This window comes from Tachysurus vachellii, chromosome 5, assembly GCF_030014155.1.
Source record: "Tachysurus vachellii isolate PV-2020 chromosome 5, HZAU_Pvac_v1, whole genome shotgun sequence".
Taxonomy (NCBI): domain Eukaryota; kingdom Metazoa; phylum Chordata; class Actinopteri; order Siluriformes; family Bagridae; genus Tachysurus; species Tachysurus vachellii.
In genome coordinates this window covers 27,545,948-27,565,397 of record NC_083464.1, presented here as the reverse complement: position 1 = coordinate 27,565,397, position 19,450 = coordinate 27,545,948, and the positions used below count along the sequence as shown (strand labels likewise).

Genomic DNA, 19,450 nt, shown 5'->3' with positions numbered 1-19,450 from the left:
CAACAGGAGATCATGACTTACTCTGTGCTCTAAGTGATGCTCGCAGCTCCAGTGGTTTACTCAGGACATGCTTTTTTTTCATTGGTTGTTGCGTTAAATCTTACCCATATACAATAGTGCTATTTTCTGATTGGCTATTGTTTAGCCTCTTTTTTTGATTGGCTGAAAAGTGTCAGGCTCGACTAAGAACTCCAGGGGAGATGCGCTTGTTTCTTGCCTGGTTCCATAGAGAGAGTGGTGCAGAGAGATACATTTTGGGCGCTGTGGCATATTAAATATATGATAAATAGTAAAAATAAGGTAAAACAGATAAAAAGTTTTTCTGTGTGAGAAATACAATGTGTGGCGGGAGAGCGTGACAAAAGACCGAAATGAGTGACTGTCACGCTCAATGCGTGATACTTGATAGCCCTGTGTTTGTGTGTTATGTGTATAAGACTGGTTTGCTGGTAGGTTTTATAAACCTCTGTTCAGGTTTATGGTTCTTGTTTACACAGTTCTGGTAGTTTGTTTATACGTCATATATTAAACATTTGCATTTGCATCCACCTCCATTACAATTCCCTGACATGTACACTTTTGACTACTTTTAAATATGTGCAAAAAGAATCGGTAGAGGAATGAGGAATGATTACAGTGATGCCTCGAGATACGAGTGCTCTGACATACGAAATTTTTTGAGATACGAGCTGTGATTCGACCACATTTTTGGCTTGATACACGAGCAAATTTTTGAGATACGAGCATCCGAGCCGCCGCCGCCGAAACAAAGATCCCCAACAACCACGTGTGCTCTGTTTCCCCGCCTCAGCTTCCCGCGTCTCACTCGGTTAAAGCCGCCTTTCCACTGCACACGACAAACGACGGCCGATAAACAGGAAGTCATTCATTTCCTATGGAGAGTCGCAAAGGCGCTGCGTGAGGTGCCGACCATCTGCGGATCCGTAATTTTCAGATCCGTTTTGAACGTTGGATCCGTTGAAAAATGTGAACTTGTGCGACTACACCGCATCTGATATGCCGACCGGACAGGTTTTTATTAAAACGACCGGCAGGTTTTAGTGAGGAAAGAGTGACAAAAAAGGCAAAAACAAGTGAAGAGAAAAGCGATGAAGAAAATTAAGCAAAATTTAAAATAGAGCAGCTCTATGAATGGGAATTTAAATGGTCGGTAATATGGATGTCGTAACCGGATTGGTGCGCGTTGTGGACAGCTGATTAACAGCTGATGCACGCTTGACCATGTGGCCTTCCTGAACTGACGCGATGCTTGATTTAAGTTCGTTAATTTTAGTGAAGTTTAGTTAAGTTCCATTTAAGTGTAAAGTAGCATTAAGAGTGTACAGTAGTGAGTAAGTGAACGAAAGCTTAAGTGTACGTACGAGACAAAATTCCTCCTGTTTACTCCTCCCTCAACCTCCGTGCGCATCTTCCGTAAAGTAAAACCAGTTTATTTTTTTAACATTCTCTTTTGTTACTGTATGTTTTTATACAATATTGGAATTTTGGAATTTTGCGAGCTGGAACGGATTAATGGGATTTCAATTCATTTAAAGGGGGAAAATTGTTTTGAGATACGAGCAATTTGAGATACGAGCAAAGTCACGGAACGAATTAAACTCGTTTCTCGAGGCATCACTGTATTTCTATATAAAACATTGTTAATTACGGGAAGATTTCATGCACCAAGTAGCAGTCATAGTGAAGTCAAACTTCCTAAAATTCTCAGAGACAATATTACTGAAGTACACAAGCGGAAAAAAGCGGCAGAACCAGAAGAAGCTATCACATGAGTCATTACTGATGGTGGTGAAAAGTTCATGGAACCACAACAAGGTTACCTGTAATATATCGGTTTTGATGAGGAATGTCAGGCGGAAGGCCTAAATGTAGTTGGAAGTAGAATGAACGTCGTGGCAGGGGTCTGGGAGAGGAGTGGTGGCAGCAGCACAAGAGTGCTTCTTGAGCTCCCTCACTGCCAATATAGCCACATGCAGGCTCTGGGCTAGCATTAGGGATACTTCATGGACCTGGAGGCTTGTCTTTAACAGTTGCTGATAGCACATCAAAGATTTTGGAAAATCAAAGACTCTAACTCTTTTATTTACTGTTCAATAACAGTAGTTTGGTTCCTGTTCTTATAACCTAACAGTTATAAGTATTTGTTCTAGCTATCAAGCCCTAAATTGTTCTTAAAATTAATAAGACTAAAGACTAAGTTTGCTACCACAAAGTGCTCTATCCCCCTCCCATAACTGCTAAAATAAATGTTCCATATAAACAATTTAATGTTTTCTTTATTAAATACTGTTTTCAATCTTTTATTATTCATTTTGGAGTATGTGGCTGTGGATGTGGTAGTTATAGTAATGTGCTGTCAGGTTGAACATTAATCAATCAACACTTTCAACAACAATCAGTACATCTGTATTGATGGAAAGTTCATGAAATCACAACAAAGTTCTCAGCAATAATTCACCTCATCTTTGAAGGAACTCGGCAAGTAGGTTGTTCCAAAAATAACTTGTAGAACTAACCACAGATATTCTCTGGATCTAGGCTGCCTCAAATTGATGATGATGTTGAGATCAGGGCTCTGTGGGGGTCCAACCATCACTTCCAGGACTCCATGTACTTCTCTATGCTGAACATAGTTCTTAATGACATGTAATGAGGCTGTAATGTTTGGGGTGATTGTCCCGCTGCAGAATAAATTTGGGGCCAATCGGATGCTTCCCTGGTGGTATTGCACAATGAATAAGTATCTGTCTGTATTTCTCAGCATTGATTTTGCTGCTGCTGAGCCCTCGCCTTGCTCCTGGGACACAACCTCATCCCACTCTTTGCTTCTGCTGGCTGGACTGCTCGACACCTGACGCTCTGGAACTTCACTAAATCTCTATAAACGCTCTGGAACTTTACTAAATCAATCTCTATACTGTGTTAACTCGCACTGTGTTAATTCTGAGACATTCTGAACACTCAAAAAACTGTTCTTCCGTGCCCCTCTCTCTGAAAGACCTTACACTGGTGAAGAATGTGGCACTGAACATGGCACCAATGACATTGGTTGTATGTTTGGGGTCGTTGTCCTGCTGCCGAATAAATTTGGGGCTAATCAGATGCTTCCCTGGTGGTATTGCACAATGAATAAGTATCTGTCTGTATTTCTCAGCATTGATTTTGCTGCTGCTGAGCCCTCACCTTGCTCCTTGGACACAACCTCATCCCACTCTTTGCTTCTGCTGGCTGGACTGCTCAACACCTGACGCTCTGGAACTTCACTCCAATCTCTATAAGTAGCGCTGTGTTTATTCTGAGACATTCTGAACACTCAAAAAGATTGTTCTTCCATGCCCCTGTCTCTAAAAGACCTAACACTGGTGAAGAATGTGGGCACTGAACATGGAAAAGACTCCTAAGCCCAATAGGGAGCAGATTCTACAGCTCCTGCTGCAGTCCAGCCTCCATCAGCATGCGGTGACCCAGGAGCTGGCAAAAAGAGAAAAAAGAGTGCTACAGCTCAGCTATGACTTACCAAGCTCATGCTGAAGGACATCTTGGAGGTGCTCCTTGACATCTTGCTGAGGTGGTACTGGGCCAATGCACTCACCCCATTGCTCAGAAGGTACACCCAGCTGGCATAATATGCCACAGATCCAGAAGGCGCTCAAGATTATGACTTGGTGAAGCTAAAAACCCTCATCCACTGCTGCCGGTCTCCTGTCAATGCCAGAGGCGACTTTCACAAGTGGCAGTATGATCCGATGAGCAACCAACAAAGCCAGATGGATAAGGTTCTGTGAATCATCTGGCAATGGCTCCAGTACAACCAGATCAAGGATTAAAAGAATTAAAAGGGCTGGCTAACCTCAAAGATTTACTGAACGCCCTGGAGTGTGCTATGGCCACCCTGGAGATCAGTCAGGATGCAGAGATCTAGCCCCCGCTGCCCCCAGCCTCAACGGCAGCTGGACCTTGAGCTGGTCGGGAAGAGGAGAAATCCTGAAAGACATACTCACCAACCAAGGTACACCTTTTATGTCTAAATTAATGATAGATCTGTGTTGGCTGTTACAAGTCAAACACTTGATGACATCCATCTACCACCCTCTATCATGCTGAAAGGAATGCTGTGCAAGGTGGTAGATGATGAAGGGCAGAAATAGAACCTCCTCCTACCTACCATACGTCCTTTTCGCCATATGGGAAACGCCCCAGGCTTCCAGTGGCTTCACTCCATTTAAGCTCCTGTTCGGACAGTGACCTCAGGGATTGCTGGATGTGGCCCGGGAGACGTGGGAAGAACAACTCTCCCCAGGTGAGGGCTCAGAACAAAGGGTGGGCTTTGTGTCATAAAAAACGCATTTTGCCACAGAAAACCCACCATCAGAAGGAGTCAGCAGCGGTGCAGCAACCTGGAAGGCCCTGACAGATGGACAAGTTCGCTCAGCACCAAGGTGAGCTCAGCTGGGACATTGTGCAAGGCAGGGCAGCCAAACTCCCACCAAAGGTCAACAGGCCAAACAGGAGTGCCGCTGTGACGCTCACCCACCGGCAGGAGATCACAGCGTAGAGACAGGCTCAGCAGCTAGAGGGAGGTAAAATCGAAGAATATTCTAATAGAACTAGACTAAACTGTACTATTTCTTCTTTTCAGAATCTCCCTGATAACAGATGATTTTACTGCTGCTGAGCCATTACCATGCTCCTGGGAAGTTACCTCACCCTCCTCCCTGCTGCTGGCTAAACTGCTCAACACCATTCCGGGAACGTCACTCCAAGCTTTATAAGTAGATCTTAAAGATTGCTGGACTGTGGTTATTCTGCTGAGCACTGAATAAAACATACACTTGTGATCTTTTTGCCCACTACACCCGACTCAGTGTTGTTCTTCTGTGTCCCTCTCTATAGAAGATCTTACAATATCTATGCTTATTTCCGATCAGGGTAATTATCAAATAAATTATTTCAGTCCTGTACTGTACCATGCTAAAGAATACTATTAGTATTTATTTTTTTTATTTCTTTTAGAGTATTTGGGGCATCTGCCATCCCTGTGTTAGCGTTACACAGAAATGATGATGCATTAATTTCAGTCTTGCAATGGGTATTAGCGATAGAGTTGTGCTATTACAGAACACTAATCAACACCTTCTGAACAATCAGTTAAAAATTCACCACTGTTCAGGTATCATAAAATGAAAAAAAATCTGCTGGATAGGATGTAATTCATTGCTGTTGTTTCACATGATATAGTGAATAAAAGTATTCTCGATTTATTTATTCATTTTGTTTTGTGATTTAAATGTGATTCACTTGCACAAATTTATACACAGTCATTATCACAGTTTCACAGTATCACAATTTACATAAAATTTGTTGTCACGTTTGTGTGTTATGCGTATAAGTCAGGTTTGCTTACTTATATTTTTTAAACCTCTGTTCAGGTTTATGGTTCTTGTGTACACAGTTTTGGTAGTTTGTTTATACTTCATATATTAAACATCTGCATTTGCATCCACCTCCATTACAAATCAATGGCATGTACACTTTTGATGTGCAAAAAGAATCGGTAGAGGAATGAGGGATGATTATTTCTATATAAAACATTGTCAATTACGGGACGATTTCATGCACCAAGTAGCAGTCATAGTGAAGTCAAACTTCCTAAAATTCCCAGAGAAAATATTACTGAAGTACACAAGCAAAAAAAAAGCGGCAAAACCAGAAGAAGCTATCACATGAGTCATTATTGATAGTGGTGAAAAGTTCATGGAACCACAACAAGGTTATCTGTAATATATCGGTTTTGATGATAGGGTTCTGATTCTCTATAACACATTTTTGGAGAATATACGCTCATTGTCCAAGAAATTGAATTTCAAGAGAAGATTTTTCTGTAATTTTTCAGTAGACAAAAGACAACAACTCCAAACATACAGACAAAATAATCTCTTGATTTGAATCCCACTGGAAATTTGGGTCCATCAAAAAAGGAATAATGAAATAAGGTATGTGACAAAAGTGAACCACAATGCTGCAAAAACCTTATAAATTCTCTAAGCATCAGTTGCACAACAAAATACACCTAAGAACTGTTGCAGAAAACATCCCCAAACCACGACACTTCCTCCTCCAACTACAAAGATATTAAATGCTGATAAACACTACAGTCTTAGTCCAAACAATGTTATATTCTGGACATTAAATCAGTCTCTGTGATAATAAATGTGTAATATAAGTCAAAAAAGGGAAACAGTACATATAGCAGTATATAGAGTGTAACACATTTTCTCACAGAAATGTAGTGAGTGTATTCATGCCATTTTTATTGCCTCTACTTTGTAACTGTCTTGCTCAGGAAAAGGGGAAGGAAATGCTCAGTTGACGAATGACAGCACATTTCCTGTTTCATAGATTCCTGTGAGCCAGTGAGCTTGCGATGATGCAGCTTTAATCATAACCATTAATCATGATGATCAACACTGGCTGTAGACACGAGATGGCTGTATGCCAATAATACAATACTATTTCACTGGTTATCATTAATTCACTGGTCCAAAAGAAATGGTCCTCTTGTACTCTTTAGTAAATGACAATGATGCCCCCTGCTGGAGAAGTGCTTTTACAGAGACAAAAATAACTGCATTTTTCCAACTATTTACCGACGAAGCAATATTTTTCTCTGTCCCAGAGGACATTGCTAATGCAGCAGGGTATTTCATGTACTGTAAATAGTCCAATCTAGTGTAACGTTTTTATTCTGAGCTACAAGCTTCAATGCACCTTGGAATAAATTGTACGTGTCTGTAAGTGTACCAGAGAAAGCATCCAATTTATGTTTTTCATGATGGTGTTGATAGGGGGGCACGGTGGCTTAGTGGTTAGCACATTCGCCTCACACCTCCAGGGTCGGGGTTCGATTCCCGCCTCCGCCTTGTGTGTGTGGAGTTTGCATGTTCTCCCCGTGCCTCGGGGGTTTCCTCCGGGTACTCCGGTTTCCTCCCCCGGTCCAAAGACATGCATGGTAGGTTGATTGGCATCTCTGGAAAAATTGTCCATAGTGTGTGAGTGAATGAGAGTGTGTGTGTGCCCTGCGATGGGTTGGCACTCCGTCCAGGGTGTATCCTGCCTTGGTGCCCGATGACGCCTGAGATAGGCACAGGCTCCTCGTGACCCGAGGTAGTTCGGATAAGCGGAAGAAAATGAATGAATGAATGATGGTGTTGGAAGATTCTGTCTTACTCTGACTTTACTCCAAAATCTTATAGAGGTGTTTAACTGGGTTGAGATCCTCATCAAACCATACAGTTACCCTTGTGACCTGTTGTCATCCTGACACCTCACATTAGGAAAGAAATGTTTTATAATAGAATAAAGATGAACATTCAGAAGAACATTTCTATTAATTTGCAGCGATTTATTACTTTGTCTGGACAAGTGAACCTACACCATGCCAACAAAATGCCAGCATATTGTGATGGCTAGACAACTGGGTCAGAGCATCTCCAAAACAGCAGTGGTGTGTTTGTGGTGTGTTTTGAGTATGCAGTGTTTAGTAGCTACCAAAAGTGGTCCAGTGATGCACATAGGATGCCCGCCTGATCCCACGGTAGCTAAAAAGTTCACACTGACTTTAATAGAAAGCTGTCAGATCCCACAGTGCTTGAAAGCTTGCTGTGTATGAGGCTGCATAGCTGCAAAGTGGTCAAAGTGCCATGCTAACCCTGTACACCACTGAAAGCACCCCTAATTGTCACACATCTGAACCGGACTTATTATGGATGGTCAGAATAGGATCAGGGATGAATCACATTTTCTATTAAATCATGTTACCTGGAGAAGGATGGACTATGGGAAAAAGACAAGCATGTTATTTTAATGTTATGGCTGAATCATTTATCTCCATATAGCTTACTGTTAAATACTGCAGAGTTCATGTGAATATGCATCTGATTTAACTTTAATATTTACCTTTATCTTGCTAAAAAAATGCAAGATTACAAAATCGTCACTTCCTTAGAGCTAGACAAAATGACATGTTAAACATAAATGATATGCAAACAGCTACTAACCTCTTGTGGTTAACACAACTGAAAAAGATCAGGACTCAACAAGCAATCGATGGGTTTCGTACTTTTAAATATGCAATATTCAATCAACAATATACAAAACCAATCAACCTACAAATACGTGTCAGTGTATTTAAACAGTCATTAGTAACCTGTGGTCAGTTAAAAAGCCATGTGGGAGAGAAATGTTAGTTTTACACACAGCTTGATGTTTCTCTGAAGCAGCAGAAGACAAGCTCCCAGCACTTAAACTGCACATCATCAATTACTACTGAATAATAAGCTTTAAGATGAACAACGAAATGTCTTTATGCTATAGATATAACACATGTGGTGACGTCATAGTTGTTGTTCTTGTAAGTATTACAGCTTTGAGATACTCAGTATTGTGTTCTCTTTTTCCTGAACATTGCTTTCCTCCATACTCAGTAGACTCAAACACTTCGTCAACTGATTACGAATGGCTTTTACTTTTCCTAGACACAAGTCTGAGCTTCACCTAGATTTGGATCATTATTATTATCTTTTGTTATTGAATAATTTGTATAAAGGAGAGTTTTGATCTATTATGACAGACAAATATATCTTTTGTGAATAGTCTGGTCTACTTCAGATAGCCTTCTCACTCATATACTCAATGTATTTCTTTCATTCTTTCTTTCTTTCTTTCTTTCTTTCTTTTTCTTTCTTTCTTTCCTTCCTTCTTTCTTTTTATTTCCTTTCTTTCTTTCTTCTTTCTTTTTCTTTCTTTATTTCTTTTTCTTTCTTTCATTCATTCATTCTTTCTTTTCTTTCTTCTTTCTTTCCTTCCTTCTTTCTTTTTATTTCCTTTCTTTCTTTCTTTCTTTCTTTCTTTCTTTCTTTCTTTCTTTCTTTCTTTCTTTCTTTCTTTCTTTCTTTCATTCATTCTTTCTTTCCTTCCTTCTTACTTTCTTTCTTTTTATTTCTTTCTTTCGTTCTTTCTTTCTTTTTATTTCTTTCTTTTTCTTTCTTTCTTCCTTCCGTCTTTCTTTCTTTCTTTCTTTCTTTCTTTCTTTCTTTCTTTCTTTCTTTCTTTCTTTCTTTTTCTTTCTTTCATTCATTCTTTCTTTCCTTCCTTCTTACTTTCTTTCTTTTTATTTCTTTCTTTCGTTCTTTCTTTCTTTTTCTTTCTTTCTTCCTTCCGTCTTTCTTTCTTTCTTTTTCTTTTTTCTTTCTTTCTTTCGTTCTTTCTTTCTTTTTCTTTCTTTCTTTCCTTTTTTCTTTATTTCTTTTTCTTTCTTTCTTTCTTCCTTCCGTCTTTCTTTCTTTCTTTTTCTTTCTTTCTTTCCTTCCTTCCTTATTTCTTTTTCTTTCTTTCTTTCTTTCTTTCTTACTTTCTTTCTTTCTTTCTTTCCTCTCAGTACATTTGTTAAAGTTTACTGATTAACTCTATGTCAGTGTCCTGTCTCCCTTCTTTCAGCAGTTCTGCGTCTTCAGGTCTTTACTTTAAAACATTTACTAAATAAATAAACGTTTGTTTTTCCCAGTAGGGGGTTAAAACAGGGATTAACCGACTTCACCTATCACCTCTGAAGGAAAGTCAGCAGAGAACCAATCCCCTTTCAGTTATGTTAACCATCAACCAATCACCTTGCAGATATAGCATGCGGTACCCAATCCCTTGCAGAGATGACGGTAGTAGGCGGGCCGAAGACTTTGGTCTTGTAGGTTGTCCCATGCAGCCTACCGGTGCTTCATAGCCGTGTAACTGGACTGTATTGCACAACGTGAGTAGAGCACGAGGCCATAACAAGTGATTAAATACATAATTTAACAGTTAGGTTGTGTTTTAATGTTTAAATGTTCTGATTAGAGCTGAGGTCAGGGAGCTTTCTGCAGGATTATAAGTCTTCTTCTGCCTACAGGATGTCTAGATGTTAGCATGTTAGCATGTTAGCTCACCTGCTGTCCTGCCATGTAAACGGTGCACCGTCCCTTTCTGTGCCCCTCGTTAACAGCCGAGGTTTGTCCTCGATTTGGTGTTGATTAAAGGAGCTTATTGTCAAAAAAAAGCTTTTAGCTGCGTGTTGTTTTTGTCTTTGGGTGGTTTGCTAGCATGGCTTTGTACTTCAGAACTAGCAGCAGATCTGCCCAGGGTCAAGGGCCAGATGACTGAACACCTGCCTCACTACATGGGGCTTTACACCTAATGTATAATGTTAATGCACTTGTAGAGGAATGACGGAGTCACTTTGTACTGCACTGATATTATATACTGTGAGAAATTAGTTTTCAGTTTTGTGTTTTTGTGATTATTGTCAGCAGGAACATGATACAAAGATTAAAGCATAAGACTCAATTACATCTCGTAAAACATTTATAACTATTTTATAAATATTAATAACTATTATTTGAAACTGTATTTGATCAGTTGGACATTTATAATTTATTTATATTGAAACTGGTACATGGCACTTACTTTGACTGGCTCTCATCTTACAGTTTCTGCTAATTACAAAATTCTAATTAAAGTGGTTATTATGTATAATTTCATTAAGATGAATAAACTGTAGGTTGTGTGTCTCAGCATGGGCAGTGTGTTGGCTGCCAGTTCCCCAAACCCCCCTGCTTCAGGCAGTGGTAGCAGTCAGGGAGGTCCAGGCCTGACGGTGCCCCCTGGCTTCACCATGCCCACCATGCCGTCGTCTCTGGGCACCGGCACACAGGCTGGCACAGAGACAGAGCCATCTCTTCAGAACCCAGGCACGTTTGAAGAGTGCCATCGGAAATGCAAAGGTATTTAGGGCATTTATTCCTTTAAGCAGATTTTGGTTTTATTCTATGTAAGGCCAGAGATACTGTTAAGAACATTATATGTAAATGTGACACTGAGAGTTGAGTGAACGCTGCTCTTTTCTCACGCCTGTCCTTGTTATGACCTTCAGAGGTTTTCCCACTGCAGATGGAGGGTGCGCGACTTGTGGTCAACAAAGGATTAAGTAATCACTTCCAGGTCAGAGTTAATTTCATCTCTTAAGTTATGAAATGTGCTGTGAGAATTTCTTTATTATCATGGATTTTTTTTTTTATAGTATATTTATTATACTGCATTGTAAAATGATATGTAGTGTAATAGCTACTTACCAACTTTCCAGCTTAGCTAGTCTACATAACTACACTTAATCATAGATCCTGCTTCTACGTTTACCAGTGTGCGCAAATCATAACTTCATTATCTAGCCTTCTGGGCAGTGTTCAGGGGATGTGGCAGCTCAGTGGCTAAGGTGTTGGACTACAGATCAAAAGGTTGTGAGTTCAAACTCCAGGTCCACTACCACTGTTGGGCCCCTGAGCAAGAGCCTCGACCTTCAATTGCTCAGTTGAAAAATCTAAGTTGCTCTGGTTAAGGGCGTCTGCCAAATACCATATATGTAAATGTTCCGCACAAGCCAGTGTGAAAGCCCAGTTAATTAGACTGTGTGTGTGTGTGAGAGAGAGGGGGGGGGGGGGTACAGATGGGAAGTGTACAGATGGGAAGTGTACATTTCTGAGTGTTTTTCTCAGTTAGAGAATTTTCTCTATCATGTTTTCCATTCGTTTATGTGACTTGTGGCTGGTGAACAGGACGAGAGTTATTTCATTTTAGCAGAAAAGCCAATGCTGACCAGAAATACTGCACAATAAGGTGGTGATAAAAATAATAACAACGGTTAGATGAAATGTGTGACTGATCATTTCCCATGATGAATAAGAAATGAAAGAATCCTTGCAAAAGTGTGACTTCTGTCTTTTATTGCTACAGGTGAGCCACACAATTACACTGAGCACCATGGCAGAATCCGGCTACAAGTTTGGAGCCACATATGTCGGAAGCAAACAGACCGGACCTGCTGAGGTGAGCTTTCTCACTTTAGAGATAAAATTATTCTTCATTTCAGTATGTAACAGAGTACTGAAAGTGTGATTAAAATCTCCATATGTTTCTCAAATTGATCGAAGTAAACCGTCTACAGACATTTTTACTACTGTTTTGTTTACAGCTGAGGAAACCAACAACTGAGGAAACCAACAACATGACAATTACAATGTCATGAATTGTGCAGGATTGTAGGATTTTACTGCCACAATGTTAAATCTAGATTTTTTTATAAAACAGAGACAGAAGACTTGTACAAACTTAAGCTCATATGTTCCATTCTTTATTTTGTGTAGTCATTTCCAGTGATGGTCGGAGACATGGATAACACGGGCAGTCTCAATGCACAGATTATTCACCAGCTGACCTCACACGTACGCACCAAAATGGTTCTGCAGGTAAGAGAGTCATGAAAAATTTGTGTAAAGATAGATTTATTTTTTCCCTCTTTATCAGATGGCTGTGTGAGAACATTTGGACCCTGAGCATGGATCATAAATATAACTATGAATAAAAAAAGTTTACAGGATAAACAACTTGACCTTTTAATCTAAAAAAACTAGCTCAAATTTATTATTATTTTTGTTGTTGTTTATCAGCCTTCTCCTGGGAAACAAGTCACCAGGGGCCTGTTTCAGAAAGCAGGTTAAGTGAAAACTCTGAGTATGTCATGAGTATGAGGGGAAACTCTGGCTTTTCCGTTTCAGAAAGGGAGGTATGTTAAACCTGAGAAAGCAGGTTAAGTTAAGCCCGTTTCTGAAAGTGAGGTAACTTATACTCCGAGTCAGTTACCATAGTAACTTACTCTGTGAACCTAACCTGGTCGGGAGCAGGTTTTCTTCAGTAAACCCAGAGTTTCTGTCGGTCTCCTCCCCTTTTTAAAGAGGAAGCGACGTTTAAACACCTCATTAACTGACCACATTTCAGTTACGCAGAGAGCAGCAAAGGGATTGTGGGATGTGGTACCTCAGTGTTTAAGGTGTTCGACTACTGATCAGAAGGTCATGGGTTCAAATCCCAGGTCCACTAAGCTTTTGTGGACACAATTGCTCAGTTGTATAAATTGAAACAAAATATAAGTCACTCTGGGTAAGGGGGTCTGCTAAATGCCGTAAATGTAAAATGAATGAAATGGCGTGTCCTTATATGGACGATCCTGTTGATGAAGAGTCTGTATTAATTCTTTTGAGCCCCGAGTGGATTTTTGTCACATCCCTATGAATTTTTATTTGAGCGGTACCGTTTTTTCTTTACAGTCAATAAGATCCATAATCTCATCCATCCTTACATCAGCCATCGCGGCCGTGCTCTTACATTCGAGCAGATGCTTTGCGTTGCCTTACGTTTCTTTGCGAATTGTAGTTTTGTGTATAACATCGGGGATGCAGAACATATTAGTAAGGCTACTGTTTGCAGAGCGGTCAGGAAAGTGTGTCTCGCTCTTAAGCGCTTTCTGAGACGTTTTGTTTTGTTTCCTGATAAAATAAAATTCTGTTCTTCCGGTTTCACCTCTGATATTATTATCTGAACAATAAGGAGAGACAAGAAACTGCATTTCTAATGCTTTCAAATAAACAATATACAATTGCATGAATTATCCTTGAATTGAACATAGTTTGTAACTAGAGGGAGAAATTTACATTAAAAATATAAAATGTATATTTACATTAAAAACCTTTTAAATGTATATTTTAATATAATATAATTATATAATATATATATATATATATATATATATATATATATATATATATATATATATATATATATATATATATATATATAATTTATATTTATTTACACCTTTTAAAATTGGTGTTAAATCCACTATTGTTTAATACAGCAGTGTTCCGGTTCTGCTGGTGAGAAATATGCAGACTTTTCTTTTGTCTGACGCTGTTGCCATGGTGACTCGTTATATCTGCGCTCCATTGATAATGGCTTTTTTTAGTTGTAGTGCACGCGCTTAACTCAGAGTCAGTTAATTTAGTTGATAAAACTCTCTTCAGCTGATCTGTAACCAAAAACTCAGAGTTTCCCATCTCAGGGTTTGTCAACTCAGAGTTCAAGTTTAAACAGAGTTGGTTGAACCTCCTTTCTGAAACAGGCCCCTGTAGTGTGTTTTTATGATTTACAAACACAAACGTACAGGAGTTACACAGAGCTGCATTTATTTCATGTGTTTCCATCCCTTTTAAATGATCATCCATCCACCCAGTTTTTAAAAGAAAACTTACAGGAGAAAATCCTACATCCTTTATAGTAAAGCGCTCCAGCCGAATAGAAGATTCTGATAACGTCCAGCAAACCATTCAGAATTTTCTGGAATGTAACAAACCCCCAAATCTACAGTAAACCAGATAAAATATTGTTCAGGGCTATTTCTGTTGACTGTATCGAACAGCTCCGTGATTTATTTTGAAACACGAATATTCACTTGCTTATTCAGACACTTTAGCCAGAAAGTTCCACAGCAGATGCGGTTAAGCAAGTTAATGTTATATAATAATAATTAGAGGAAGTAGAGCAAAAAGAAGAAACAGTTTCTAGGGCATATGACTGGGCTCTAAAATAAAAAATATATATTAAATGTAAAGAATATGTTGATCACTATACAGATGCAGATACTGTCATTGTGCTGCACCACTTATGTGTGTGTTTCTGTTCAAACCTACTGACCTCAATTAAAAAGCTGGAACAGAATAAATTTAGCTGCAAGCTGAACAGTCAGGAGATTTAAAAGACTTGCTGTTTAAATGGCGTGAAAATGAGAGAGAGAGAAAATCTGATACCACACGATATCAGATGACCGCATTAAAACCCCACATGCAGGCACAGACTCTCTGCTGTTTCCGTGTGTATCCGACTAATTAAAACCCATTCATCAGTATCTGTAATGGTTCATGGGTAGAGGTTGATTCCAGCAGCACCATAATAGCTGTAATGATGGTCCAGATGATCTCATACTTCTGAACGTATTACAGCTAAAAGACCATAATGTGATTCAGATAGTGTGTGTGAATAAACATTGAGCAATCAACAAGATTTTATATGACTAATCTGTGAGTTTATTCATACTCACACATATTACACTATCGTTTTACATTTGAGTGCAGTTTAGTAACCTAAAGTACTTTATTAGATGTTTTTGGAAACCTAAGATTAAGATGTGACTGAGCTGCTGTACCTGCTGGCTCTGGTGCTCTTTGGACTGAGGCTTTGTCTCGTGTTACAGACACAGCAACACAAGTTTGTAAACTGGCAGTGTGATGCAGAGTACCGCGGAGATGACTTCACTGCTGCTGTAACCCTGGGCAATCCAGACGTTCTTCTGGGATCTGGTATTTTTACTCTTTTATTCCGTTGAATAAACTGAATGAGGATAATTAAACAGTTATTGACTAGGGCAGCATGGTGGGGCAGCAGGTATCGTTGACGCCTCACGGCTCCTAACAGGGTTTGATCCTGAGCTCAGGTTTCTGTCTCTGTGGAGGTTCTCCCCATATTCACATTGGTTTTTCCTCAGAGTTCTCCGCATTCCTGAGAAAAATACGCTGATAGGAAGATTGGATGTGCTAAATATTGTGTGTGTATGGGGTGGAGGGGGTCTACATTTATACAGTGAGGGGGAAAAATTATTTGATCGACTGCTGATTTTGAACATTTGCCCACTGACAAAGAAATGATCAATCTATAATTTTAACAGTGAGAGACAGAATAACAACTTCCAGGAAAATGCAAATAAATAAAGTTATAAATTGATTTGCATTGTAATGAGTGAAATTAGTATTTGACCCTTCCGCAAAACATGATTTAGTACCTAGTGGCAAAACCTTTGTTGGCAATCGCAGACTTCAGACGTTTCCTTTAGTTGGCCACAAGGTTTGCACACATCTCAGGAGGGATTTTGTCCCACTTCCTTTTGCAGATCCTCTACAAGTCATTAAGGTTTCAAGGCTGACGTTTGGCAACTCGAACCTACAGGTCCCTCCACAGATTCTCTATGGGATTACTGTCTGGAGACTGGCAAGGACACTCCAGGACCTTAATGTGCTTCCTCTTGTTACTCCTTTGTTGCCTTGGTAGTGCTTTGGGTCATTGTCATGCTGGAAGACCAATCCATTACCCATTTTTAATGCCCTGGCTAAGGGAAGGAGGTTCTCACCCAAGATTTGATGGTATTTTGGTGCAGTGAAATTGTCCTGTCCCCTTAGCAAAAAAACACTCACCAAGAATAATGTGTCCATCCCCGTGTTTGACAGTGAGGATGCTGTTCTTGGGGTCATAGGCAGTATTCCTCCTCCACCAAACACAGCAAGTTGAGTTGATGCCAAAGAGCTTGATATTGGTCTCATCTGACCACAACACTTTAACCCAGTTGTCCTCTGAATCATTCAGATGTTCATTGGCAAGCTTCAGACAGGCCTGTACATGTGCTTTCTTGAGCAGGGGGACCTTGCGAGTGCTGCAGGTTTTCAGTCCTTCACGGCGAGATCTTGCATGAAGCCTCAGGCCAAGGGACATTGACCAGTTATTTTGTGTTTCTTCCATTTGCGAATACTATTGTCACATTCTCTTGTAGCTCGTTCCTTCTGGGTGAGAATGTGACAATCTTGTCCCTGACATCCTTGGACAGCTCTTTGGTCTTGGTCATGTTTGGAATCTGATTGATTGATTGCTTCTGTGGACAGGTGTCTTTTATACAGGTAACGAGCTGAGATTGAGAGAGCTCCTAATCTCAATTTGTTACCTGATAATAGACACCAGGGAGCCAGAAATCTTGGTGTTTACTAGGGGATCAAAAGCTTATTTCACTCATTAAAATGCAAATCAATTTCTAACTTTATGAAATGCATTTTTCTGGATTTTTTTGTTTTGACTCACACAAATTAAACCTACCATTAAAATTATAGGCTGAATGTTTCTTTGTCATTGGGCAAACGTACAAAATCAGCAGGGGATCATAGTTTTTTCCTTCGCTGTAAATTCTTCCACCTTGCACCTAACGTTCACAGGACAGGACTCAGATCCTCTGCGACCCTCATCATCAGGATGTCAATGTTTCCTCAGGCTTTGTCCATTAGTGCTGATTATAACATTTACTTTCAACTTTGTCATTTTTTTCTGAATTTTTATAATTATGATTCAATGTCCATTGTTAAAATCACTATACACATAAAACTGAATGGGACTCAATTAAAGAGTAAAGTGGAAAAGCTTCGTTTTTTTGTGCATTGCATTGTTCATTTATTAAGTTAAAAAGACCTCAAACAAATAGGTTTCCTTTTGGTATTGAGTTAGTTATGTGGATGAAGATTAATAATAATAATAATAACATCTTTATGTTTTGTCTGGTAGGGATTTTAGTAGCTCATTACCTTCAGTCTCTGTCGCCTGCCTTGGTGTTGGGGGGTGAGCTGGTGTACCACCGGAGACCTGGAGAGGAGGGCACGGTCACCTCGTTTGTGGGCAGATATACAGGTAAGATACAAAGCCACAAGTCTGGACATGAGGACTGAGCTGAGATGTCCAAACATTTATGGTCATGCTGTTCTAGAAAAATAATCAACTTCATGGTGGTTTGTGGAACTGTAGTAATTTTACATGGAACCTTTTTTTTGTCTCAGGCAGTAATTATGTGGCCACACTGACTGTTGGAGGAGCAGGAGCTCATGCATCATACTACCACAAAGCCAATGATCAGGTAGACTTAGACTTTTTCACAGCACATACCATGTGCATCCGCCAGTCTGCTTGATGGCAGCAGGAAATCCTCTGTACTTCTGTAATGTCTGTGTTCTCTGATGACCATTTCAGGTGTTTATAGCTGTTTTTTTTCCCTCTGAAAGTCACAAAAGTTTTGTTTCTGCAGTTGCAAGTTGGGGTGGAATTTGAAGCAAGCACACGAATGCAAGAAACGAGCGTGACTCTTGGCTATCAGGTGGACCTGCCCAAAGCCAACCTTCAGTTTAAAGGTACATATTAAACATATAACTTGAAAAATGTGATGATCAGATACAGTCTTCATTGTCTTCAACAACTTCATTGTTTTGTATTTTAGACTTTGCGGAGTTTGCACAAGTAGATTTAATAAAGTGTAGTAAAAAACATTCACATGAAATTCCACAGGTTCCCTAGACAGTAACTGGGTGATAGGGGCTACGCTGGAGAAGAAGCTACTGCCCCTCCCGTTGTCTCTGGCTCTCGGCGCCTTCCTGAACCATCGCAAAAACAAGTTTCAATGCGGTTTTGGAGTTACTATTGGTTAGAGTTGCAGATCTGCTGCGATTCCTCGCTATTGGTGCATTTCAAGCAGACTTGGACTGGTGCAGAGAGACAGGGGGACATGGACCAACAACCAAACGGACTCAGATTCTCCCACAAGCACTACAGTTAAACCTCACATGGACAAACGAGGACTGTAATAATTCAGGCAAATGTGATGTAATGTTTGCCAATCGACTTCATGTGAAAAGAAACAGATCATGATCAGACAACATTAAAATATTTAGAAAAAACGTTTCATGTTTACTGCTAAAACGGTGCACCCAGTTTACAGAGATGCATTTGATGATTTCTAAAGTTTGTTAGACACACGTGAGAGGGAAGCTTTTAATCGGTCAGCCTTTTGACTTGTGTTGAAGAGAAAATAAGGTTTAGTCTGTACATTTTTATTAAAATTTCAACTCTGTCCCTGTCAAGATCAGTGTTTAGGTACAAAATAAAACAGACTTTAAGTTGGTCCCATATCACTCATCTCCATGCCCTACTGTACTGTACTGTAATGCTGTGACAAATTCCCTGTCCCTTTGTCTGTCAGAGCTCGAACCGTACGCTTTCTATGCCTCCTATCCTTTCTATGTGGTAGCTTAGTGGTTAAGGTGTTGGGCTACCAATCCGAAGGTTGTGAGTTCGATTCCTACGTCCACCAAGCTGCCACTGCTGGGCCCCTAAGCAAGGCCCTTAACCCTCAATTGCTCAGTTGTATTAAAATGAGATAAAATGTAAGTCGCTCTGGATAAGTGTGTCTGCTAACAGGAATTTTTTTAAAGTCACAAGCTGAACTGACTGTAATTATGGGTCATGGATAACTGGATCATGTGTCACTTTTCCAATGTGTTTAAAGCGATTCCGTCCAATTTATACAATGAACCTGCTAATGGAAAAAGCCCTTTTCTTGTCCTAATAAATCCTGATGCCAAAATATTTATAGGTTTTAATCTTTGAACATTACCAAAAAAACAATAGGACATGGACGAGCCTGGATGAGAGTCAGTCTTAGGGAGTCGTCACTTCCTGGAGGAAAGACTAATTTTTTGGCAGTTGTAATAGATTCATTATATTACAGCAAATAAATAACTCAGTTAAGGTTGTGAATGTGGAACCTGTTCAGGTTTGAAAAAAAATACGTAAAGTTTTACAGGAAGCAAAAAAAAAATGACAATTCCACAGTGAAGAAATTCCTGCGTGTCTTGTATGAAAGTAGATTACACAGATA

At 39.7% G+C, this 19,450-nt stretch overlaps 1 protein-coding gene across 1 annotated transcript; it reads left to right on the top strand.

Annotated features, from left to right (window-relative positions):
* The first annotated feature begins 9,709 nt into the window (after positions 1 to 9,709).
* Positions 9,710 to 19,158, top strand: tomm40 (translocase of outer mitochondrial membrane 40 homolog (yeast)). The gene is made up of 10 exons (XM_060870913.1): positions 9,710 to 9,823; positions 10,624 to 10,832; positions 10,982 to 11,049; positions 11,839 to 11,931; positions 12,249 to 12,350; positions 15,188 to 15,293; positions 17,311 to 17,433; positions 17,580 to 17,656; positions 17,825 to 17,927; positions 18,082 to 19,158. The coding sequence occupies exons 2-10, from the start codon at positions 10,625 to 10,627 to the stop codon at positions 18,219 to 18,221; spliced, it is 1,020 nt and encodes a 339-aa protein (XP_060726896.1). The 5' UTR covers positions 9,710 to 9,823; position 10,624; the 3' UTR covers positions 18,222 to 19,158.
* Positions 19,159 to 19,450: the final 292 nt, after the last annotated feature.